The sequence below is a fragment of the Sapajus apella genome, unplaced genomic scaffold (genome assembly GCF_009761245.1).
Source record: "Sapajus apella isolate SASKATOON/1434 unplaced genomic scaffold, GSC_monkey_1.0 scaffold136, whole genome shotgun sequence".
Lineage (NCBI taxonomy): Eukaryota > Metazoa > Chordata > Mammalia > Primates > Cebidae > Sapajus > Sapajus apella.
Genome location: NW_022437076.1, coordinates 2,451,022 through 2,475,683, shown reverse-complemented (window position 1 = coordinate 2,475,683; position 24,662 = coordinate 2,451,022). Strand labels below are relative to the sequence as shown.

General features: G+C 52.0%; 2 protein-coding genes across 3 annotated transcripts; both read right to left on the bottom strand.

Annotated features, from left to right (window-relative positions):
• Positions 1–3,366: 3,366 nt before the first annotated feature.
• On the bottom strand, positions 3,367–4,717 carry OVCA2 (OVCA2 serine hydrolase domain containing). Its single transcript, XM_032263410.1, has 2 exons — positions 4,387–4,717; positions 3,367–4,085 (listed from the first exon to the last, which is right to left on the bottom strand). Exons 1-2 carry the CDS (start codon positions 4,700–4,702, stop codon positions 3,586–3,588), a joined length of 816 nt encoding a protein of 271 aa, XP_032119301.1. The 5' UTR covers positions 4,703–4,717; the 3' UTR covers positions 3,367–3,585.
• DPH1 (diphthamide biosynthesis 1) lies at positions 3,775–24,051 on the bottom strand. Of its 2 annotated transcripts, XM_032263409.1 has the most exons (13): positions 23,945–24,051; positions 12,160–12,312; positions 11,975–12,038; positions 10,274–10,395; positions 9,693–9,850; positions 9,441–9,562; positions 6,779–6,847; positions 6,229–6,385; positions 6,017–6,117; positions 5,439–5,517; positions 5,000–5,140; positions 4,747–4,854; positions 3,775–4,085 (listed from the first exon to the last, which is right to left on the bottom strand). In XM_032263409.1, exons 1-12 carry the CDS (start codon positions 24,018–24,020, stop codon positions 4,765–4,767), a joined length of 1,332 nt encoding a protein of 443 aa, XP_032119300.1. In that variant the 5' UTR covers positions 24,021–24,051; the 3' UTR covers positions 3,775–4,085; positions 4,747–4,764. The 2 variants fall into 2 exon arrangements, with proteins under 2 accessions (XP_032119300.1, XP_032119299.1); XM_032263408.1 differs by having other exon boundaries at positions 6,017–6,385.
• Positions 24,052–24,662: the final 611 nt, after the last annotated feature.

Sequence of the window (24,662 nt, the reverse complement as noted above, 5' to 3'; positions counted from 1 at the left end):
AAAAAAAAAAAAAAAAAAAAAAAAAAAAAAAAAAAAGGAAGTGAAATGTTCCACTTGCTGAGAATTAGTAACCCCAGGTTTCCTTCTAGCTTGGACGCTGGTTCTCAGGAGGAATCCTCACCCCTACCAGGAGCCCTTCTGCTCCACCAAATACTGCTGGGCTCTACGCACCCCACTTCTCATTTTAAGCCTTAAAATTCACTCCCCACTATTTCTGCCCCCCTCTCTACTTTCATCCTCACAAGAGTCCCACGCAGCTGGGGTAGACGAGTCATTTTCCTCTCTTTGGACCACGCTAAAGGGGCAGCCTATGATTGCCACGAGGGTAAGGGAGCCCTGCACTGCAGATCAATCATTTCCAGAAAAGCCAGAACTCTGAATTTTTCTGTGCAATTTCTGAAATTTTAAATCAGATTTTTTTTCCCCTGAAATTCAATGGATCCGATACCACAAAATCTCCTTTTGCTAAAGGAGATTCCTTAAACCACCAAGAACAAGGCAGAGACGATCTCTCATCCTTCCCAACACACAATTTCCACACCCAGTAAGTTGAGTCTCTGTCTGGGTGGATAATTCCTTTTTTTTTTTTTAATCTTGGACAGCTGCTCTCTGTAGTAAGGAACCTAGAACTTTGGGTAACCTAAGGGGTATCAGTCTGGTTGTCAGTAAAAAGGTGCCAGAGGATTTGTGCTGTATCCCCTAACCACACAGTTCCTGTTCAGTCGCTCATCTCCTTGGCAGCTGTGTCTGATGGCTAGATAGGAGTTGGCGTGATCTTCCAGAAAAAGAACAGGCGTCTTGTCTTGCAGAGGCAGGAAAGAAGTCAGAAAGCTGTGTGTGTGCGCGTGTGCGCTTAGGAGGAGGGGGGTCTCAGGTGGCACTGGCAGTGGGAGGGAAATCATTAAGAGTGGCAATTGGCCAGTTGAGGTGGCTCACACCTACAATTCCAGCACTTTGAGAGGCTGGGCAGGTGGATTGCTTGAGCAAACAAGTTCAAGACCGTCATGCACATGGTGAAACCCCGTCTCTACAAAAAATACAATTAGCTGGGCTTGGCAATGCACACCTATAGCCCCAGCTACTCAGGAGATTGAGATGGGAGGATGGCTTAGGGCTGCCGATTGCACTGCTGAAGTCCGGCCTGGGTGACAGAGCCAGACCTTGTCTTTAAGAGGGCTGGGTGTGGTGGCTCCTGGCTGTAATCCCAGCACTTTGGGAGGCCAAGGCGGGCGGATCATTTGAGGTAGAGAGTTCGAGACCCGCCTGGCCAACAGGGTGAAATCCCGTATCTACTAAAAATACGAAAATTAGCTGGACATGATGGCATGTGCCTGTAATCTCAGCTGTTCAGGAGACTGAGGTGGGAGAATGGGAGGCAGAGGCTGTCGTCGGCCGATATCACACCACTGCACTTCAACCTGGGCAACAGAGCTAAACTCCATCTCAAAAAAAAAAAAAAAAAAAAAAAAAAAAGTATCCGGCTCAGCTCCACCTGGCACAACTGCAGCTGGGAGGCGACTGGAGTATGTCGGCCCTGTTTGAGGAGTGGAGTGGGGTGGTTCTGTGTGGGACCCTGTGGGGCCAGTGGTACGACTCTGGAGGAGGTGTTCATTGAAGTTCAGGTGCCACCAGGCACGTGCGCCCAGGATATCCGGTGTGGCCTGCAAAGCCGGCTTGTGGCGCTGGCAGTGGGCAGCCGCAAGATCCTCAAGGTAGAGACAGTTCGAGGCTTGTGTTGTTTCCTCTTCCCAGCCACCCCAGCCCCTGAGTCCTAAAGTTCATGGTTTTCCTGAATGACTGTTGGGTGTCCGGACTACTCCTGTAGCTGGCAGAGAGGGGATAGGTAACACTGACCAGGTTTGGGTCTGGTCGGAGCCTCCCTCTTCAGGGCAGGTGCTGAACTGTGGGAATTTGAGGAGTCCATTTTCCAGCTTAGTTTTCAAACCAAGTCAGACTGCTGCTTCTGCTTTTCTAAGGGGCATCAGCTGGGAACAGACTAGGTTGCTAAAGGAACAGATATTTCTTCCAGTCACTGAAGACAGGAAGGAAGGTGGCAGGAAGACAATGAGACAGATAAGGTCCCTGCAGTGGCCAGGTTAAGCTCTTGTTGGGGGGAGTAACTAATAAATAGATTTTTAAAAAAGTATCCAAGAAAAACTACACTACCCAAAACGAAACCAGCTGGGTTGCCTAGGCCTTGGCTGTAGTCACTAAAGAATGGCAACAGTCTCAGAAACCCTGAAGATGGGGTCAATTTAAGATGAGGCTGTTGGCCGGGCACGGTGGCTCACGCCTGTAATCCCAGCACTTTGGGAGGCCAAGGCAGGCGGATCACGAGGTTGAGAGATCAAGACCATCCTGGGCAACATGGTGAAACCCCGTCTGTACTTTAAAAATACAAAAATTGGCTGGGCGTGGTGCTGTGCACCTGTAGTCCTAGCTACTGGGGAGGCTGAGGCGGGAGAATTGCTTGAACCCAGGAGGCTGAGATTGCAGTGAGCTGAGATTGCACCATTGTACTCCAGCCTGGCAACAGAGCAAGAGTCTGTTTCTTCATTCTGTACTGTCTTTGGCGTCCACCCAAGGTCTGACATCAACTCATCCTTCAAGCTAACAATTCAGAGGAGTAAGAGCACTTAAGGAGAAGCAGAGCACACAGCCAGGGTTTGAGAGACAGAGGAAGGCTAAAATTACTCTGGCCTTGCCAGGGGACATCTTCCCCAAACTTCTCAGATGTATATTCCTCCCTAACACTGCCACTGAGGGCTCCTTCCCTTCAGCTTGGGACTGAAACTTCCAGCAGTAACATGTGAGTATGTGCGCCTGTGCAGGGGCTTGTCCTGGCACCACTGGAAACACCTCCCTGCTTGGTGCTGCCCACAAGACTGTGTAGGTGGCCAAGAAAGCGACTTCCATTAGACAGTGTTTTTGTGTGTACTGGAAAAAGATGCTACAAATCGTCAGTTTATTATGTGGCAGTCACCGGGGTGCCAGCCTCTGCTCGTCCCACATCATCCTCTTAATCCAGGGCTCTCCAGGCATTTTCTTGAGTCTCACAAATCAAGGTCAATGTCCATTACAGGCCTGTGCTCCCCTTTTCTTCAGTACAGGGCGGGGCTCATGTAACCAAGTCCCGAGTACTATATATATATATATTTTTTTTTTTTTTGAGACTGAGTCCTCACTCTGTTGCCCAGGCTGGAGTGCAGTGGTGTGATTTTGGCTCACTGCAACCTCTGCCTCCCAGGTTCAAGCGATTCCCCTGCCTCAGCCTAACAAGAAGCTGGGATTACAGGTACATGCCCCGACACCCGGGTAATTTTTTTTATAAAAAAAAAATTTTTGGTAGAGACGGGGTTCCATCATGTTGGCCAGGCTGGTCTCGAACTCCTGACGTCGTGATCCACCTGCCTCGGCCTCCCAAAGTGCTGGGATTACAGGCATGAGCCACTGCACCCGGCCTATAGCTGTCTCTTAACTGGTCCTGGTGAGGCCCGCCAACACCAGTGTAGAGCCCTGGGAGGGGCACGGATGACGAGACTACCCCAAGGGGGATGGATGTTGGAGCAGAGACATTTCTTGATCTCACTCTGCAAACTGGTCCAAAAACTTGAGGTAGGCCTGACGCTGGGGTGCAGCTGCTGGAATGAAGTGGCCACCGGAGTGGGTGAGGGTGACCGCTTCAGGGAATCGGCTGGCCAGCTGCATACTCTCCGGAGAGGGGATGACTTTGTCAGTGTCCCCGAAAACATGGAGGGAAGGCAATGACAAGGGTCTTTGCAGGATAGATTCCTTGAATCCAAGGCCCCGGGGACAGAATCCAGATACCAAGATGACAAACCGCGGCAAGGGGAAGCGGGAATCGCCTGCCTGGCCCAGGGCGCACACGAGGGCTGCCAGCGCAGCCCCTTGGCTGAAACCAAGAAGCCCATCAAAAGGCCCCAGCCTGTTCAGGGCCTGCGCCACCGTCCCCAGGGCTTCCTCCAGGCCCCTGCACACGGCGGGCTCTTCCAATGCTGAGAAAACGTCCGCCTCCTGCTCTGAAAACCACCAGCCTCGAGGCTGCTCCTCCGGAGGGCAGGACCCTACAGCGATACGGGGAAAGAGGCTGGGCTTAGGGCACGGGAGGCTCCAAGAAGGGCGGGAGGCTTCGAGATGGCAGAGAAAAAAGGGGGCAGGGAGGCGAAAGTCTAGGGTAGAGTAGAGGGGGAATGAAGGGATTGGCCTGAATAGGAGGCGACGGAGGAAGGCGGAAGCCTGGGAGCACAGGCAGTAGTTTGAGCAGGAGGGGATAGGCTGGGTGGGAGGAATGAGGGTGGGGGACGCTGAGGGGACGAAACAAGATGGAGAAAGCCGAGTGCATTTCCAGAGCAGGGCTTGTCTCACCGAAGTCTGATCTGGCGCTCTCGGGGCCCGGGGCGTCCGGGACCGGGTGCGGGCCGCTGAGGCACACGAGCTCGGCGCGGCCCCGCAGCGCCTTCCTCAGTGCTCCGGTCTTCTCGCGGAAGCCCCGCTCGCTCTGCCGGAAGCCCGCCAGGCACAGGACCCGGAGGGTTCGCTGCTGCGTGGCCATTATGCTCGGCAGAATCGCAATGAAAGCACCGGAAGCGGCCTTTCCCCGAGCGGAAGGAGAGTGCAAGGGGCGGAACCAAACGCAGGCACCACCCCGAAGGCGGGCCTCGCAGCGCCAAGACGTTCCCATGACAACGGTGAGGGGAGGGGCGCAGCCAGAGCAGGGGCGGATACCTGGGGGCCGGGAGCGTGTCAAGGAGCGAGCGGCGCCACCTTCTCGTCTCTGCAGCTGCAGTCCTCGCAAGCCACGGCTGAAGGGGGCTGCGTGGACCCCTCCTGCACCTGAGGTCGCAGACTTTGGTCAGGGTCTCGCTTCTGCCACCCTGCATTTCCCGTCGCGGTCGCCGGGCGGCGGCCTCGGCTTGTGTCGCCAGAGGCGGCCAGGGCCCAGGTGCAGTCTCTCCTCCCTCCTGGAAACCCCGCCCACCTTCCCCTGCGCGGGCCGGCCCAGGGCCTGGGGACGCCGGTCTTGGCCGTGGTTCACCGTCCAGGGCCCCAAGGAGCTGCCGGCGTAGAAGTCCATGGGGTAGGGCTGCTGCCAGGAAATGGCCCTCAGGGCCACGGCCGCCTGCGGGGGAGACCAGACAGAACATTTGCCCGTGTTTTCCTGGTCCTGGATACTGAAACTCAGCCCTCACAACAGCCTGTGAAGGGCACACAGTCCCCTACCACGGAAGTGAAGTGTGTGGTTCAGAGGTCAGGGCCTTGTCTAACACCACACAGCTAGGAACTGGAGAATTCGAGAAAGACTCCGGAACCTATTAACATAACCAAATCCTGCCCACCCACCCCACCCCACTCCAGACCTGGCCTTTGAGAAGCACGTGCAAAACCCACTCTCCCAGGGGTTCGGAACTTGGTGTTACCTCATAGGGTGTCAGCAGCGGCTTGGGGAAGGCTGTGCCCCAGTCAATGGAGAGCCGTGGACACGCCACCTGCACCCACCTGGGAAGGGAAGCCAGGTCAGACCCTAGGAGGTGCCGCCTCTCCCTCCAGGCAGCATGCTGAAGAACATGACAGTACCCCTACAAACCCATTAATTACCAAGCCTTACAAACCCTAAAGTAAACACAGTCACCTGCTGCTGTTTGGGATACTGCATTGTTGCGTGTTTTCTCCTGCTTCCTCTGCTGACAATGAGCTTTCCAGGGCAGCTCACTGGTGAGAGCATCCCCAGAACCAAATTTAGTATCTGCTACCAGGGAGGGGTCGGGCACCCCTGCAACTCATCTCAATGACAAATGTGATGCTGCCATTGCCTCTGAGCCCTAAAGCAGGTGTGACCCAGTTAGCCCTGCCTGGGAAGTCTCTGTCAACACTAAAATTCCATGACCATGGAAGCAATTCCTATTGGCTCCAGCCTTCGAGACAGGCTGGGCAGGACCCAACTTCTAAGCTGCTTTATCCAGAGTCATAGGCAGGCAGGTAAGGTGGGGAAACTCACACATCCACCTCAGGAAGTAGGCGAAGCTTGCTGGGGAAGATCTCAGAGAGCAGCAGCCTCACGAAGGAAAGGCCCAGGGCTCGGAGCTGGGACTCCAGGTGCTGTTGGGAGGAGGCGGCAGGATGGAGGTCACCATGCTCACGCAGCCAAAGCTGAACCTGTGGTTTTCCCAGCTCCTCTCCTCCTCCAGAGGCCCTCCGGAGCCCACTGACCTCCAGGATCTTAGGACTGCCCTGGCGACCCAAAGTGCCTAGAATGAGGCCCCAGGACTTAGCTGAGCGGGCAGCAGTTATGGCTTCCTGGCGAGCAGCTTGCATGCGCTGGTGGTCATAGTGCTCTCTCGACAGGACTTTGCTATATGGGTCATACCTGGAAAAGCAGCAGCCAGGGTCACTGAGACAGCCACTGTGGGGACTCTTGGGCACACAGCCCCTAACTCAGCCCTGTAGGCTCCTGAGCCTTTAGGCCCTATGCAGGTCATTGGGAACAGAGGCAAGAGTGGGGACTGTCATTAGGAAGAACTGTCCCACAGCTGGAGCAGATAGGAGCTGGCAGTTTTGGGATCTCAGTGTAAATCCCCAGGGCTGCAGGTAACAGCAGCCCTGGGGCGAATGCCCACATCTAGCGCCCATGTGCCTCAGACCCTTAGGACTGGTGGCTTAGCAGCCAGGAAATGAGGATGCAACCAACTGAGGGCATGAGTGGCCGCGAATCTGACCCCTCACCAGCTGCCAGCCCAGCCCAGCCCAGCCCAGCACATACCGGTAAGCGGGGACGTTGGGGTTGGCAATCATGACAGACTCCAGATGGAATCGGCCATCTCCAAGATACCTGCAGGGGTGGAAGGGAGGCTGTATGTGTGATCTGGGCAGAAGAGGCACTCGCTGGCTTAGTCGTTCAGAGGGCGGAGTTCACGGCTGGCTGTGCTGTGACTGTGTAAACTGGGACAGCCAGCATTTCACCTCACAGAGCCTTGGTTTCCTCACATGTAAAAGAAAGGAGTTTGAATTGGATGACTGTATGGTCTCTCTCATCACGTAACGCAGAATCTAAGAACTGTCCCACCCAAGCTTCTGGGGAAGAGTGAAGGGGCAGCCCAGGCCAGACCAGGCGGCCTGCAGTTCCAGAACTCCTCATCCGGAAGCTGAGGAACAGATTCTCCCTTACAGGCTCAACACAGACGTGGACAGCAGCATTCAGGGAGTCACCTACGCCAGCAGTAATCAACCTTCTTGGCACCAGGGACAGGTTTCATGGAAGACAATTTTTCACAGACACGGGTGGGAGTGGGGTGATGGTTTCAGGATGAAACCGTCCCACCTCAGATCATCAGGTGTTAGATTCTCATAAGGAGCACGCCACCTAGATCCTTCGAATGCACGTCACAACAGGGCGTGTCCTCCTGGGAGCACCTAATGCTGCTGCTGATGGGACAGGAGGCGGAGCTCAGGCAGCCATGGCCCCTCACCTGTACAGCTCGGTTCTTTTTTTTTTTTTTTTTTTTTTTTTTTGAGACGGAGTTTCACTCATGTTACCCAGGCTGAAGTGCAATGGCGCGATCTCGGCTCACCGCAACCTCTGCCTCCTGGGTTCAGGCAATTCTCCTGCCTCAGCCTCCTGAGTAGCTGGGATTACAGGCATGCACCACCATGCCCAGCTAATTTTTTGTATTTTTAGTAGAGATGGGGTTTCACCATGTTGACCAGGATGGTCTCGATCTCTTGACCTCGTGATCCACCCGCCTTGGCCTCCCAAAGTGCTGGGATTACAGGCTTGAGCCACCGCGCCCGGCCTTACAGCTCGGTTCTTAACAGGCCGCGGTGTCAGGGGTTGGGGACCTCCGAGCTATGCTGTACATTAGGCTGCAGCCATACACAATCGCTACTTTCTGCTCAGACTAGCTCTTGGGTCCAGTTACTGAGTTACAACAACAGCTACTGGATTTTCATGTTTTGTTTTTTTTGAGGCAGGGTCTTACTCTGTCACTCAGACCGAGTGCAATGGCGTGGTCATGGCTCACTGCAGCCTCGGCCTCCCAGGCTCAAGCGATCCTCTCACCTAAGCCTCCTGCGTAGTTGGGACTACAGGCATGGACACCGTACCCAGCTAATTTTTTCTTTTCTTTTCTTTTTTTTTTTTTTTGTAGGGTGGGGGTCTCACTATGTTTCCCGGGCTGGTCTCAAACTCCTAGATATAAGCAAATCTCCTGCCTTGGCCTCCCATAAAGCGCTGGGGTTACAGGCATGAGCCACCATGCCCAGCCACCAGCTACTGTTTATTGGGTTTTTGCCTTCTGTGTACCAGACACAGACAAAGTACCTGATGTGAATTAGTTCACTCAGTCCTGTCTACTAATCCTCCAAGATACCTACAGTATACCAGTTTTACAGAAGATACAACTGAGGCTCAAGGATGTTAAGAAACTTGCCTCCAGCTGGGCGCGGTGGTTCACGCCTGTAATCCCAGCACTTTGGGAGGCTGAGGCGGGCGGATCACCTGAGGTCAGGAGTTCAGGACCAGCCTGACCAATATGGTGAAACCCCATCTTAAAAAAATAATAAAAATAAAAAAAGAAACTTGCCTCCAATTATACAGCTATGAAGCAGCACACCTGAGGCTTAACCCCAGGCCCTCAGCCATGCTAACCCTAACATGGCTTCCCAGGCCATGAAGACTCATAACCCTAAGTGTGGCTTCCCAGACCATGAAGACTCCAGAGTGTGGAAGCTCACCTGCCTGTGACAGCTCCTCTCCCTCTCGGAGACCACACTTCATTCTGATGAATGGCCAACACTCTGGGTGTCCCTCCCTCCAACATACACTTGGAAGCCCCCAAGGGTGGATACGGAGTGATGCAGGCGCAGGAAGCGCTCCTGGGGGAGCAGGACTGCCAGGCCTCGGCTGGGGAAGGCCCTGATGAGGTCCTGTCTAGGGGGCAAGCCCCAGAAGTGGGCTGAGTCAGGAGTGTCCTCCCTCCCTGCCATTAGTAAGGAACAGGGCTCCCTCCCCTAGTCCCAGCCGGGGGAGCTGTCGGCTCTCAGGCTGGCTGCATTCACACAACATTAAGCATTTCCATTACCTAAAATAATTAGGCGGCAGGAGACATGCTGCTTCTGCTTGTTAGCTGTCCGGATGGTAAATTAATGGGGCTGCAGCCTGGGCGTGCCCATCCATCTTCGCCAATTATATTCCTACCACTGTCAGCCCACCCTCATCCCCCCATCAGGCCCTCTGGATGGCAGACTGGGCAGTGGGGAAAGAGACAGCCCAAGTCGAGTCCCTTTCTGGTGCCCACCTTGCACTGTGACCTTGGGCTGCAGGTAAGGAGCGTTAGATTCAGTTTCTTTCCTGTATGATGACCCTCGGGCTCCCTCCCAGGGCACATTCTTATGTCTCTAGGATTTGGCCTCCATTTTTAACTTACACAACGGCCTCTACCTCTTCGGGCAGTCGGGGGGACGTGCAGCCCAGAATCTCTCCAGGGGACAGGGGCTTGCACTGTGGGACACTCACACGATACTCAGCTTTCAGCTCCTGGGCAGCTGCCTGTAGGAAGGAGGGGGAAAGGGAAGCCAGAGGCTGAACAACCTGGAGCACCTGGCATGGGGACCCAGCAACAGCTGGAGAGTGGCCACCGTCTGCCCTGCAAGAGGCTGAGGATCCACATTCCACCTACCTGCAAGGTGGACACAAACTGAATGGTGCTGACCAGGGCGAGGGCAGTGGCCGGGGGAAAGGTGAGGCGGAGAGAGTCCAGCAGGTGGGCAGCATCTATCCGGATGTCGACGAACACGTACAGCACCCGCAAGTCTTGGGCCGAGGTGTCCATTGGAACTGGGGGAGGGAAGCATTCAGGGACCGTTTGGGAAGGCAGGAGCCCCAGAGGGCCCGGGCTGAGGTCTCTGAGCAACCAGGCCCAGTAGGTAGCCTGGAGGTAGATGAACAGGGTAGGAGAAGAGGGGGTCACAGGTCCCCTAGAAGCTCTTTCTCAGTCAGGCTTCTGTGTCACCCGGCCAGGGGCCGGTCTGCACTAAACAGCCTTTTAAACACCTGCATCCGGGACAGAGCACAGTTTCCAAGGCAACCAAATCCAAAGGCAAGATCCACCTGCAGAGCGGGAAGGCGGAGGCCATCCCAGAAACCAGGAGGGACCTCGTGCCGCAACCAGGACAGGAAGGCGCTTCGAGGGGGAAGATGAGTGTCCGGCCTGCCTCTCGCCAGCCCCGCCACCACTGAGGTGTCCTGGCCCCGCCATACCCAGGCAGCTGTGGCCGTAGTGTACCAGGAAGTCAGCTCCCAGGGCCCTGGCAGTGAAGTCATCCACACAGCAAGCCCCGTAGGTCACATCACCCATCACCATCACTTCAGCCTCGGTGAACCTGTGGGGAGGGGTGGTAACAGTGGGACAGTGACACAGAAGTGGGGTAGGGGAGACCCAGCCCTGGGAGGGGTCTCAGGGCTCAGCTCCTCTCCCCCTACCTCTCCCAGTTCCTTGAGTGGACAGCTGCCACTCCTGCCAACAAAGATTAGGAGGGGCACAGCTGCCACCTCCCCCAGCCTGGCAGCAGCTCCTGAAACGGTTGCAGCATGAGGACCCTCATTCCTCTGCCCAGGCTCAGGCTGCAGGAGGGACCCCAACCCTCAGCCCAGCACACATGGGGTCAAAACACAGATGTCCCATGCCCTGACTCACCCAACCCACCCAGAGCAGTGAGCACTCATGTGCATGCATGCACACACACACACGCAAAGGCACGCACTCCCACGCTGGGTGTTGCGGTGGGTGTGGCTGTATGGATACACAGAGCCTCCCTCTCACCTGGACCCCCGCTACCTCCCCACCCACAGACAGGGCCCTCAGTGCCCAGGAAGGGGGGCCCAGGCACAGCTCCCCCGCAGCACATGGCACCACCTACACACCTCCTGCGTCAGGAAGAGGCTCTGATGCCATGGATCTGCTGCCAGGCCTGAATCACTGGGGGAGGGGTGGGGGAAGACCCTCTACCCCTAAACTCACCCAGGGAATGGAGAAGCCCCTCTTCCTTGAAAGAGGCTCACACCTGGGCCATGGGGCCTGGCTCAGTGCTGGGTCTCCCCATCCTTCCCCTGGGGGTGTGGTGGTGGAAGAGCTGAGCTGCTAGTCACCCCCTCCTCCACCCCCTTCCCCAAACCAGGCTGTGCCCAGAAGCAGATTATTCAGCTCCTTAGAATGCAGCCCAGGCATCTGAGTCAGCCAGAGCACTTAATTTTTTATAGATTAAAATGTATGCAAATTGGCCTGAGCCCCAGAGAGCATCCCCAAGGGGCAAGAGGGTGGGGAGCAGGGAAGTGAGTCTGTGGCAACCGGCTGGGGAGCAGGGGAGGGAGGCGGCCGCAGGGGAGGGGGAGGTTCCCAGCACGAGATGACCTCCCCTTTCTTCGTTCTCCGCCCCTGTTCCAGTGCTGGTTCCAGATGGCTGAGCTCTCACCCTCCCCACCAAGGATGGCTCACTGTACTGCAGAAACTTAGAATGACAGTAGTAGGACGTAGAGGAACTGAAAACCTTCTCCCAGGTACCTCCCCTTTGCAAACCTAGCTTGCCCTACTTCCCCAAATGTGTCTGAGGAAAAGGTATCCCCTCCCCAGACCTCTCACAGGGGCAGCTGGGAAAATTCTTAGGTGCCTCCCTGAGTTCTTCCACCTGCTCTGGGCCTAGCTTTGAGGATACCAGGATTGGTTTATTTCTCCGTCCCAAATATTTAGGAAAGGAGAGATTTGCAGGGACAAGCAGGGCTCTCAACAAGCTGGGACATTTGTTTTGGGTTTTCCCTTAGTATGTGTCTGGTTATGTGGGAGAGACAGGGAAGGCGGAGGTCCAGAAGGAAAAAATGCCCGCCACCAGGGCATTCGCCACCAGGGTAATGAGCATGGGGGCGGGGGAGCCTGGCTCAGCCCCTCTCCAGTGCCCCAAGCCTCACCTTTCCAAGATATCCACAATGGTGCAGGCAAAGAGGAGGAGGCCTTCTGGCATTTGCAAAGCCACTGAAAGACAGAGCAGAGACGTGAGACGTGGAGGGCCAGGAAGGGGCTGCAGTGGGGACGCTGTCCCCCTGGGCCAGGCAACCTCTCCACCCCCACCCCAGCTCAGTGATGACAGGCTCACCCTTCTTGGCCTGGGCTTGTTGGATCCTCCAGATGGTCTTGGGGATCTCAAAGTTGTAGTTGGAAGGCAGGACCTGGACTGCTGCCTGCAGCTGGGGGTTGTTCAGGATCTCAGGGGGGATCTGATTGGCTACCCGGCCCCGAGGGACCCGACCTAGGATGGGTATAAGGGCTGAGTTGGTGTCTGCTTTTGACCATAGCCAGACTGAGATGGAATGGGATCCCTTTTCAGGGCCTGCCCGGCTCCCCCAGCTCAAGCAGAGAAATAAAAATTTTGAGTCATCTCAAGAAAAATCCCGGGAATCTTAGCTAGCCCCCCAACCAGCAATTAGGAAAGTAAGTAACTTGCTAAAGAAGAAGATAATAAGCAGCAGTCACCCAAGGGAGAGGCACAGGATGCCTGGCTCCCCGGAGAAACTGAAGGCAACACCTTGACATATACCCCCAAGCTGTTTTCAGAAACCAGGACCCCCACCAGATGAAAAAATGCCAACTAACTGCTGTCATGTAAGACCTCAGACAGTGTGAAGCCAGGAAAGAAAGTTCCAGAAATTCCCCAGCCCTCAACTCACTTTAAAGATCCCCCTGCAGACCAGCCTTTAAACCCCTTGCTTGTAAGCCATCAGGGAGTTCAGGTCTTAAGCCTTAGCTGCCCCGTCTCCTTGCCTGGCGCCTTACAATAAATGCCTGTTCTCTCCCTGCAAAACTCAGTGTTTGGCTTTGCTTTTTAGGAGGGCAGACCCAAACTGAGTTTGGCAACAAGACCCAGCTGAGCTGTTAACTCCACCAGGTTTAAGGCCCAGATCCAGACACCAAGGGGGCTGGCCCAGCTTTAGTTCTCACTGAATTCATCCTGAAGGTAGAGACGATTCATGAAGCCGGAAGGTAACCGGCGTATTTTCCACATTGTGAAATTACTGGGAATCAAAGGCTTGAGCCCATGAAGAGAATATGGCTCACCTGCTTCCTCAGGAGAGCAGACAGACAACAGGGAACCACGGACAACAGGGAACCACGGAGCAAAGAAGAACGAGCTGAGTCCCCCAACTGCCCCTTGACAGAGAACAGCCCTGCGGGAAACCCAAGTCCAGCTGGCCAGCCCGGCTGGTCTGGGAGCATGTTCCCCTCTCCCACCTCCTGAGGACACCTTGAAGTTCTGAGGTTGTAGATATGAGGTCTGTAAGCAAACCGTCAAACACGAATATGAACTTAAAAGACTGCCGTCCTCACTCAGAATCCCACTGACTATGCCCACACTGATTCTTTCACTCTTACCTCCCCTCCTTTAAAAGGGAAATAAACATCATACATTTAACTGACTTAATTGTCCCATTGCTCCTCCTTACTCTTAAACCAGGAAGGATGGAAAGAACACTCGAGGCAGGGTGGTGGATGTACCGCTACGGACAGAAAAGTGACCTTGTCTTTTAGGGACTAGCAGTCTAGAGGGGCAGAGACAGGCAGACACATAATTACAACTCCTGGAGTAAAGGGCAAACACCAGCCCTTTAGCAAGGCTGTAGGCCTTACTCTGGCCTCATCCTACTCCCTGTGTTATAGTGAACCCCAAGTTTCTCTTCAAAGAATCAGTATGTCAGTACGTTCAGCCTCTTACTCTTTAATTCTCTATTTTAAAGTTTAACTTCCTTGTAATTCCAGTAACAACCTTCTCCACAGGTTCCTAGCATTCGATCACATCTGTTCCCCTGATCCAGGCTCCATCCTGCCTCATCCCAGTCACCTGGTGGTCTTTGACCTAGGTGGTCACCCCTGGCTACCTGCTGACCCACCCGTGACCATCCTTCCCGCCGCAATACCCACCCTGCCACTCCAGCTCGGACCCCTGCTCTCTTTAAAACAGTCGATCAGGATTAGTCTAGTTTGTGCGGTCTAACGCCAGCCAACAGGGGAGCTACACAGCAGTAGGGACGACCCTGTCAAGCATAAGTGCCCCTTCCCCCTTGTCCAGGTGTGTGGTCACCATTGCTTCATGCGGGAGCCGCACCTTCTACAGAAGTAAATTGCCGGGACTCCATGTTTGGTCCCCTTCCACGAACACTCCCTTAGTGGAAGCCGTCTTTCTCTCTCCTGGATTTCCCCTCTGGGGCCCCCTTCCACACCCTCTCTGGAAGCCTGTCTTCCCCTCCTAGACTCCATCTCTATTCCCTTCCACTCAGTGTGGAGCTGCTTTCCTCTCCTGGATCCCATCTTTCTGGATTCTCTCACTCAGCCTGAGAGTTAGCTGCTTCTTTCTCTCTCCTTTTTCTGATTCTCTCTCTAAATAAATCACTTTCTACAAACAAACAAGTAAATTGCCTTGCTGAGAGGATTTATCTCCGAGTGCTATTTCTTTCGTGGCATCGAAATATTACTTAGAACAATTCTGGGGGCTTGTCCAGGATTCACCGGTCTCCTCGGGTGCTTTCCGGCCCTCTGGTGAGGACACGCTCATGCTGCTTCCCTGCGGCAGCCTCAGGGGTAAAGGATGGGACCTACCTGATGTGATGCACGAGGCGGCCTCTCAGCAACGCCGGGTGGGGGGTGGTGAGGCCTACAAATACCACGGCAACCAAGCAACTCTGTGCACAGAGCAAGAAAAAGACCCTCGGGAGCCTGTAGCAGTTCCTTGATGGTCAGGACCAAGGGATGTAAAGCCGTGGGGAGGGGGACAGTAAACTACGCCTCGGTCTGAATAGACCATGGTGAGAAAAGCCTGGGGCGCGGGGGGAGGCGGCTTGGCGGTTAAAGAGGTAGGACCTCTCCATTAGGGGCAGACTGAACCTCACACAAACCTCCAACAGTAGGGGAGGTGAGAAATTTCCAGTAAGGGAAATTGAGTCTCACCCCAAAAGGCGAGACATTTCTGGTAAGGGAAACCAAACCTTATCCCAAAATGGGAAATACCCCAAGCAGAGTAAGGGATAAACAGGATAAAGCCAACAACGATATTCCCCTAACGATCCCCTACGCCTAGCGTTAACAAACACAAGCAGCTCCCGCCCCAGACCCTTCTCCTGTCCTTGTGGTCCCCTCCTTACAACCCCACCTCTTGGGAACTGTCGGAAGAGCTCACTGCCTACCAGCTTGAGTACGCTTCCCTAAAATGACTTCAACGTAAGACAAAGCAATGTAAAAGAAAAAAAAAAAAAGCCGGGCGCGGTGGCTCAAGCCTGTAATCCCAGCACTTTGGGAGGCCGAGGCGGGTGGATCACAAGGTCAAGAGATCGAGACCATCCTGGTCAACATGGTGAAACCCCGTCTCTATTAAAAATACAAAAAATTAGCTGGGCATGGTGGTGCGTGTCTGTAATCCCAGCTACTCAGGAGGCTGAGGCAGGAGAATTGCCTGAACCCAGGAGGTGGAGGTTGCAGTGAGCCGAGATCGCGCCATTGCACTCCAACCTGGGTAACATGAGTGAAACTCCGTCTCAAAAAAAAAAAAAAAAAAAAAAAAGGTATTCAGAACTTCCCTTTCCCCTCTTCTGGCCGGGGCGGGGACGACAAAGAGGTACACAGAGCTGCTATGGGAGCCTAGGAACGCGAACACCCACCCTGGCCAAAACATTCTACAGCAGATCAAAAATTTCCCACCCAAGACCCCCCGTGGGACGACAGTTACGCAGCCTACCGAGAAAACACGCAGGAAAATATGCTGGTCTAGGTGCTCAGGATCTTCCTGGGCAGGGAATGTTAAGACTTCATTTTGTCACTAACAATTGGCCAAATATCAACAAGAAATTACAAAAAATAAATTGATTAATAGAGAACTAGAAAGATAAACCTCCAAAAGAGATTCTAAGAGAGAGGAAAAAAAAATTCTAGAGGAGAAAGACTGACATGGAACAAAAGGAGGGAAGGAGGGAGGAAGGGGGAGAGAGGGGGAGGGGAGAGGGGGGAGGGGAGGGAAGGGGGAGAGGGGGAGAGGGGGAGAGGGGGGAGAGGGGACAGAGGGGAGGGGGGGGGGGGGAGAGGGAATAAAGAGAAAGCAATGTGCTTTTAAAGTTCAGGGTAGGCCGGGCATGGTGGCTCAAGCCTGTAATCCCAGCACTTTGGGAAGCCGAGGCGGGTGGATCACGAGGTCAAGAGATCGAGACCATCCTGGTCAACATGGTGAAACCCCGTCTCTACTAAAAATACAAAAAATCAGCTGGGCATGGTGGTGCGTGCCTGTAATCCCAGCTACTCAGGAGGCTGAGGCAGGAGAATTGCCTGAACCCAGGAGGCGGAGGTTGCGGTGAGCCGAGATCGCGCCATTGCACTCCAGCCTGGGTAACGCTCCAGCCTGGGTAACAAGAGTGAAACTCCGTCTCAAAAAAAAAAAAAAAAAAAAAAGCTCAGGGTAAATGCACAACCTGTAAGATCTTCTCCACGTGCGGCTTCTTAGACCCTGTTGTTCCCAATCCAATCCTTATACTATTACAACTGCCAGTAGTTTACAGTAATAGGGTTAAAATAACGATGACTTGTGGGCTTGTCCACGTGCAGAGGGCAGCCGGGACCTACTTGCCTTTGAGTGAGAAGACCCTCACTCCGGTGGAAAACAGCAACACCAATGGACAGTCTTACCCAAGGTTTTGCGGAGTCTCCGTGTCTATGGATAGACTCTTACGCCCTAAAAATAAAGCCCTTATATAAAAAGCTCACACAAGACAGGCTAAACCCACTCATTTGACAATTACCAGAAATCCAACAGGTGGAAAGGTTACCTCCTTAAGCAGCCATTCTGTCTTTTTGTCAGTGTAAACAAGGGCATAACCTTAGAAATACCGGCCCAAGGGCACAGAGGCCACTGACAGCGGGTAGCCTTTCTATCAAAAATCCTTAACCCAGTAACCCGTGGATGGCCCAAATGCATTAAGGGACGACACTTATATATAAAGTTTGCTAAAAGTTAACAGTGTAACATGTATTACCCTACTAATCTTGTGACCTTAGACAGTCTAGACCACAGACATGAAAGAAGTTTGCTTTGGAAAAGAACGGTTATCATCTTTGACAAAAAAGAAAAAAAAAAAAAGGAGAATTTATATAAAAAGAATCTTATACGGTAAATTCTTGTGCTAAAATAAAATAACTAAGGAAAGGGATGTTTACAAGTCAAAAAGTTGAAGATTGTGAAAGTCATGAAAAAAATGTTATAAAAGGGAATTTATGCAAGAAATGTTGTATAATTTAAAAGTAATTCGGCCTCCTGAATGTATTTTTGCTTTTTAATTTTTTTTTTTTTTTTTTTTTTTAATTTTTTTTAAAGACCAGGTTTCACCATGTTGGTCAGGCTGGTCTTAAGCTCCCAACCTCTGGTGATCCGCCCACCTTGGCCTCCTAAGTGCTTGGATTACAGGTGTGAGCCACCACGCCTGGCCCTGAATGTAAAACTATTGAAGAAACAGTTTATGTGCAAAGTGTGTAAGGAAAATAAAATATACTTTAGGTAAAAGGATTATAAGGAGGCATAAGAATGTGGATTTCTATCTACATTAAAAAAAAGAAAAATGGCCTGGCGCGGTGGCTCAAGCCTGTAATCCCAGCACTTTGGGAGGCCGAAGCGGGTGGATCACAAGGTCAAGAGATCGAGACCAACCTGGTCAACATGGTGAAACCCCGTCTCTACTAAAAATACAAAAAATTAGCTGGGCATGGTGGCGCGTGTCTGTAGTCCCAGCTACCCAGGAGGCTGAGGCAGGAGAATTGCCTGAACCCAGGGGGCGGGGGTTGCGGTGAGCCGAGATCGCGCCATTGCACTCCAGCCTGGGTAACAAGAGCGAAACTCCGTCTCAAAAAAAAAAAAAAAAAAAGAGTCTATAGGCCGGGCGTGGTGGCTCACTCCTATAATCCAAGCACTTTGGAGGCCAAGGCGGGCGGATCACCTGAGGTAGGGAGTTCAAGACGAGCCTGACCAACATGGTGAAACCCCATCTTTATTTAAAAAAAAAATTTAAAAAAAGAGTCTATAAAAATCTTACCTTATGGTCAAACACTAAATTTGGATAAATATGTCTACAATTTCATTAAAATTGAGCTTTTCAATTCTAAATCTTCTGGGAATTAAAAAAAAGAAAAAATTGAGTTTAACATTAATAGCACACTAATATAAAGATGAAATTTATCTGGCATAAAATCACACAGGAAGAGCTGTCAAATATAAAATGGTGTCTGGCTTTGTTTGGTCTAAAAACTAACAAAAATAGGTTCTAAAGAGAATTCAGAAGGAAAATGGATATTGCCAGACCAGAGAGAGATGTTATCCAAACCCCTTATAAGGGGAGTCTGCTTCCAGCTGTATCTAGGGACCATATGTGACACGGTCCTCAGAGTTTATGGGTGCAGAGGAATTTATTTATACCCTGGCCAAACCGGTTACAGACAGTTGCTTAGTATGTAAGAAAACTAACAAACAATTAAAAAAAAAAAAATTACCCAGGGGTGGTGGGGACGGGAAGGAATCCAGGCTTAAGGCCATTCTAAAGTATTCAGATTAATTACAAACAGATGCCTCCAATTGGTTGTCTCAAGTATTGATTGATTCAGATAATAGAACTCGTTTTACTGCACCTCACTGGGAAATTAGACCAGATACTGGATATAACATGGAAATATCCTACTGGCACCCACCTTTATGCGAGAAAGTAGGAAAGCCTATGACCCTGTTAAGAGTCTGAACTGCTCCCCGAAAAGACATTCTACTACTAATCTCCCTACCTTTGAAACAAAACAAATCAGTGTATATACTTGGTTTATCTTCCACTTTCCCTTCCCTCAGAACTAAAGGTCGTTTAGCACAGATGCCCCCTTGAAGTTTCCAGTACCAGCACCAGCCTGGAAACCACCCTACCTCGTGCTGCTGGCCACCAAGACTGCCGTTCAGACAGCAGCAAAGAGATGAATATATCACGCCCACGTCAAGAAAGCGCCATCACCACTAGAATCCTGGGCTATCGTTCCAGGATCAGACCCCACCCAGTTAAAGCTAAGAAAAGCTTAGTCCAAGGCCGAGCGTGGTGGCTCAAGCCTGTAATCCCAGCACTTTGGGAGGCCGAGGCGGGTGGATCACGAGGTCAAGAGATCGAGACCATCCTGGTCAACAAGGTGAAACCTCGTCTCTACTAAAAATACAAAAATTAGCTGGGCATGATGGTGCATGCCTGTAGTCCCAGCTACTCGGGAGGCTGAGGCCGGAGAATTGCTTGAACCCAGGAGGCGGAGGTTGCAGTGAGCCGAGATCGCGCCATTGCACTCCAGCCTGGGGAACAACAGCAAAACTCTGTCTCAAAAAAAAAAAGAAAAGAAAAGCTTAGTCCATCTGTCTTTTCTTTTTTCCCTTTTCTTCCATTTAACTACCCCCCATCTTGTTATTAATGAGATTAGATCTGGCTCAGCTCAAGTTGTTGCTTTGATGTGTCTTTAGTTACGACTTGTGGAGATTTGCATAACCAAGGACAGCTTGCTGCTTCAGAAGAATGTCTCTGTCCCCCTTAGACTTCTCAGATTAGGAAGACATGAGTTCCTCTAAGGATACTAGTCATCCAAGGAATAACAGTAGCTACATTTGTAGTTGGTAGGAATCAGACTCTTGTCCTTCTGAAACAGAATCTCTATGTTCTGCTTAGTCTAATGTCACCTGGAACACTAAAGGTTTAGGATAGCCTGCTTCCACAGGTCTTCATCAGTCCTCAAAACTATATATCCACTCCATCAAAGGAATCACTCCTTCCAGCTGTCAATATAATCAGTGCTTACTGTTGTTATTGCAACATCTGAAAACTCTTCCCCTTCATTAAGCCATATTTATGGTATAGGAGCCGACATTTCAGGAAGGAATCCTAAAGGAATTTTTGAAATGCACCTTATTGCTCCTTCAACCTCTTTATGAATCACTCCTCCTAGACACAGTGACAAAACCAAATTCTCAATGGTAGACGTAGAGGACCTAAGGCAAACCACAGCCTTGAAACAGGATATAAGGATACAAATGCCTGGGTAGAATGGATTAAATATTCCGTTTGCGCCTTAAATAAATTCAACTGTTACGCTTGTGCGCACGACAGACCAGAGGCCCAGGTTGTCCCTTTTCACTTAGATGATCTAATCAAGCGGACATGGAGTGCATGATAGCTTTAAGATTCCACAGCTTGGAAAAACAAATTGTACCAACTTCTTTTGCTGGTATTTCCTGAGGTTCAGCACCCTGTGGGGCAGCCCCCGAGGGCCATGTCACCTCCAACTCCCAAGGCAAACTTCACCATGACAAGTGGAAAACTTAGTGTTCCTTGAAAACTTAACAGGATGAAGTCAGGCACTTTCGAGAGCTGGCTCATCAGTCAGCCCTTACTCATCCCGATCAGATGCATGGTGGGACTGTGGGGACCTTTACTGGACACTCTGTCAAATAACTAGAGTGGCACATGCGCTGTAGTCCAGTTGGGTATCCCTTTCACCCTGGCATTTCATCAACCAGAAAAAGAGAAATTACAACATCGGCAAGTTAAGAGAAGCTCCTTATAGGTCTTTTGATTCAGAGAATGTCTATTTAGATGCAACTGGAGTTCTTTGAGGAGTACCAGATAAATTTAAAGCTGGAGCTATCAGATAGCTGCAAGATTTAAGTCAATGTTGTTCTGGTAGGTAACAGTTAATAAAAAACTGTAGATTAAACTACATGTAGTACAACCAACAGCAGTTTGTTAACAATACTAAAGATGCTTTCAAAGGAATAGCTGAACAATTAGGATCCACTAGCCAAATGACCTAATAGAACAGCCCTAGATCTGATGCTAATTATACTTCTCCTTAGATGTTGTGTCATACCAAGCATCAAGGACTCGTGCAGAGGCTAGGAGACGCAACTCTAAAATATCCACAACCCCTCCTCCCCCTTATTCAGACAGATTAATTCTTTTAGAAGAACAGAACTAAGCCAAGACATGCTAAGGAAGTTTGAAGAGAAAAGCATAAAACTGTAAAAATTCAAGATGGGGGATTGTTATACTAAACCACAAGTTTCCCTTTTTTTTTTGCGACGGAGTTTCTCTCTTGTTACCCAGGCTGCAGTGCAATGGCGTGATCTGGACTCACCACAACCTCTGCCTCCTGGGTTCAGGCAATTCTCCTGCCTCAGCCTCCTGAGTAGCTGGGATTACAGGCACGCGCCACCACGCCCAGCTAATTTTTTGTATTTTTTAGAGACAGGGTTTCACCATGTTGACAAGGATGGTTTCGATCTCTTGACCTCGTGATCCACGTGATCCTCCCAAAGTGCTGGGATTACAGGCGTGAGCCACCCCGCCCGACCCCCAAGTTTCCCTTCAAAGAATCAGTATGTTCAGCTCTCTTATTCTTTAACTATAACCTTCTCCACATGTTCTCATCAGTAGTCCATATCTGTTCCCCTGGTCCTGGCTCCATCCTGACTCATACCTGTCACCTGCTCTGGTCACCTTCTTTGACCTAGGTCACCCCTGGCTACCTGCTCTAAGCTGCCTGTAACCATCCTTCCCGCCAAAACACCCACACTGCCACTCCAGCTCAGGCCCCTGCTCTCTTTAAAATAGCCAATTGGGATTAGTCTAGCTTGCGAAGTCTAACCCTAGCCAATAGAGGAACTACACAGCAGTAGGGACGACCCCATCAGGCACAACTACCACTTCCCCTCTTGTCCAAGCAAGCGGCCACCATTGCTCCATCCGTGAGCCACACCCTTCTACAGAAGTAAACTGCCTTGCTGAGAGGATTTATCTTTGAGTGCCATTTCTTTTGCGGCATCAATATTTTACTTCTAACACCTTAAGGTCTTTTAGACTGACTGACAGCGCCACACCCATGGCCAGCACATATACCTCTGGAGGGCCTTCCAGAATGAGGAAACCTGAAGTAGCTGGAAGATCATGAAAAATGGAAGAACAATCAACCCCTGCAGCACCTAACTAACCTGAGACATTCTTCTATTGTTTTTTATTGTGGCTTCAGTTGACAGGACCATTGGACTTTGAAACCTACCTTGATCAACCTCTTGACTTCAGATCCTGTGACCCCCTCCCAGCTTGCAAAAAAAAAACACCCTAAACTTTAACTTCTGTAACTTTCCACTGCCTACCGCAAACCTATGAAACCAACTCCCATCCCTCCCCGCCTCTGCTGACTTTTTGGACTCAACCCACCTGCACCCGGGTGAATAAACAGCCATGCTGCTCACACAAAGCCTGTTTTTTGGGGGGTGGAGGAGGGTCTCTTCATTCAGAGCGTGGGTTTTAACACTCCCCACAATTCAGCTTTTTTTTTTGTCTGAGTTGGAGTCTCACTCTGCCGCCCAGGCTGGAGTGCAGTGGCATGATCTTGGCTCACTGCAACTTCCACCTCCCAGGTTCATGCAATTCTGCCTCAGCCTCCTGAGTAGCTGGGACTACAGGCATGCACCACTACGCCCAGCTAATTTCTGTATTTTTAGTAGAGACAGGGTTTCACCATGTAGGCCACGCTGGTCTCGAACTTCTGACCTCATGATCCTCCCACCTTGGCCTCCCAAAGTGTTGGGATTACAGGCGTAAGCCACTGCACCCGGCCTTCAGCTTATTATTTTTTAAGGCAGGGTCTCACTCCATCACCCAGGGTGGAGTGCAGGGGCGCAATCATGGTCCCCTGTGGCCTCGACCTCCTGTGCTCAAACGATAATCCTCCCACGCCAGCCTCCCCAGTAGCTAGGACCACAGGCACGGGCCAACACGCACAGCTAATTTTAATTTTTTTTTTGTGCAGATAGGGTCCCCCTATCTTGCCCAGACTGGTGTGAATTCCTGGGCTCACACAAGCCTCCTCGGCCTCCTAAAGTGTGTGAGCCACTGTGCCCTAATCCCACAATTAAGCTTTTAGTTCAACCCCGTTATCTTTTTAGGAGTCAAGCAGTCTGAGGACACGAAAAGACAAGACATTAACTTACTCAACGAATACATATTGAGACTGTACTGCGTGCCATAACTTCTGCTAGGACCCCACACAATGACAGGCGGGATCTGCCCAGACTTAAGGCTTCACCCTCTGTGTGGGCGGCGGTGGGGAGGGTCCAGTGGAGAACCAGCCTGGCAGGCTGGGTCCCTGAGACCAGATTTGAATGTTACCACTGCTACGGTTTTTGGTCTGTTGTTTCAAAAGCCTTTAACAACCAACCTAGGATTCCTAGGCCCATCACAGATTCTCCTCTGACAGGTCCCTACTGGTCATTGGGGCGTGGGAGATACTAACATTAGCCCTTCATTGGGTCCCACGGGCCAGTAGGAGCCTCCTCCTTTATCACGTGCTATGATCTGTTTACAATTAACATTCCCCAGTAGACTGAGCTCTCTGATTCTAGTACCTGCACCCAGCGCAGGCCAGGCATTCGGTGGGCACCCAGCTCATGCTTGGCGAATGAAACCTTGTGCCTCTCCCCTGAGAGCATTCCCTGAAGGCGCGCTCGGAAAAAGCCCGCTGCAACTGGCCTGGCCCTTCCCTCCCCGTCGAGTCCGTATTATCCGTCAATCTTCCTGCGTCCGTCTGCCGGCCAAGGCAGGGCTGTAGTTTTCGATTTGAGGATTACAAGCTCCCAGGAAGGGCTGCTCTCGGTCGCGCCCTAAAGCTGCAAAAGACTGGTACCCCTGGGCTCCCGGCTGACGCGATCCAGAGAGGGCGAAAGCGGTCCAAGGCGAAAAACAGCGGAGAAAGGCGCCGCCGCCGTTAAAAGGGGTTGGTCCTGTACCTAACTTGGGGGCCCCACCCTGAGGTGCAAGGTCTGGAGGCCGCAGCGCTGCAGCACCCACCTCTGCCAGGGCCTTTTCGGCCGCCCTGCTCCGCTGCCCCGGACACAACCAGCGCCGCCATTACCTTCCTGCCCATGTGATACTAAAAAGACAGCGCTGGAAGAACGCGGATAGCACAGACCGTGCGATCGATCGCCGATCGGGCGGGGGCGGGGATACTCGCTGGGCGGGGCCGTAAAGGAGGAGATAGGGGTGGGGCTACAGTGGGCCCCGCCTCCGCCCAGAATGTCCGCCCTCTGGCTTTCCTCGTGGTCCCGGACCAGGGCAGTTACCCTCCCCCTGCGACCCAGTCCCCAACTCCACTCCCCGGCTGGGCAGGAGCCTGACGCTCCAAGAGCAGTGCTCTCCTATTTGCGAACTCCGAGCACGAGTTCTGAAGATCGAGTCTTGTGAATGGGGACACTCACCAGGTCTTCCTTCAGCCCCCCTGCCAGTCTCCCCGTAAGCACTGGTCTGTCAGCCCGCCGCCATGAGGGGCACGTTCGCTACCTAGGGCGGCCCCACTGTACGGCAGGACAGAGCTCGGGGACCACCAGCCCAGCTCCAAGTCTAGTCTTGTAGGTTTCCGGATCGCCCTTCTCACCTTTATTTTTTTTTTATTTTTTTTGAGACAGGGTCTCGGTCTCTCGCCTAGGCTGGAGTGCAGTGGTGCGATCATGGTTCACAGCAGTCTCAACCACCTGGGCTCAAGCGATCTTCCTGCCTCAGCCTCCTGAGT

Bases quoted from the DNA above. Each gene is read 5' to 3' on its own strand.
- OVCA2 (XM_032263410.1), bottom strand. From the start codon at position 4,702: ATGGGAACGTCTTGGCGCTGCGAGGCCCGCCTTCGGGGTGGTGCCTGC. The intron at 4,086-4,386 runs GTGAGACAAGCC...GTATCGCTGTAG, and splicing joins GAGCGCCAGATCAGACTTCG to GGTCCTGCCCTCCGGAGGAG.
- DPH1 (XM_032263408.1), bottom strand. From the start codon at position 24,020: ATGGGCAGGAAGGTAATGGCGGCGCTGGTTGTGTCCGGGGCAGCGGAG. The intron at 5,518-6,016 runs GTGAGTTTCCCC...TTCCCTTCCCAG, and splicing joins CTACTTCCTGAGGTGGATGT to GTGGGTGCAGGTGGCGTGTC. The intron at 5,141-5,438 runs GTAACACCAAGT...TCTCCCCCGCAG, and splicing joins CGCTGCTGACACCCTATGAG to GCGGCCGTGGCCCTGAGGGC.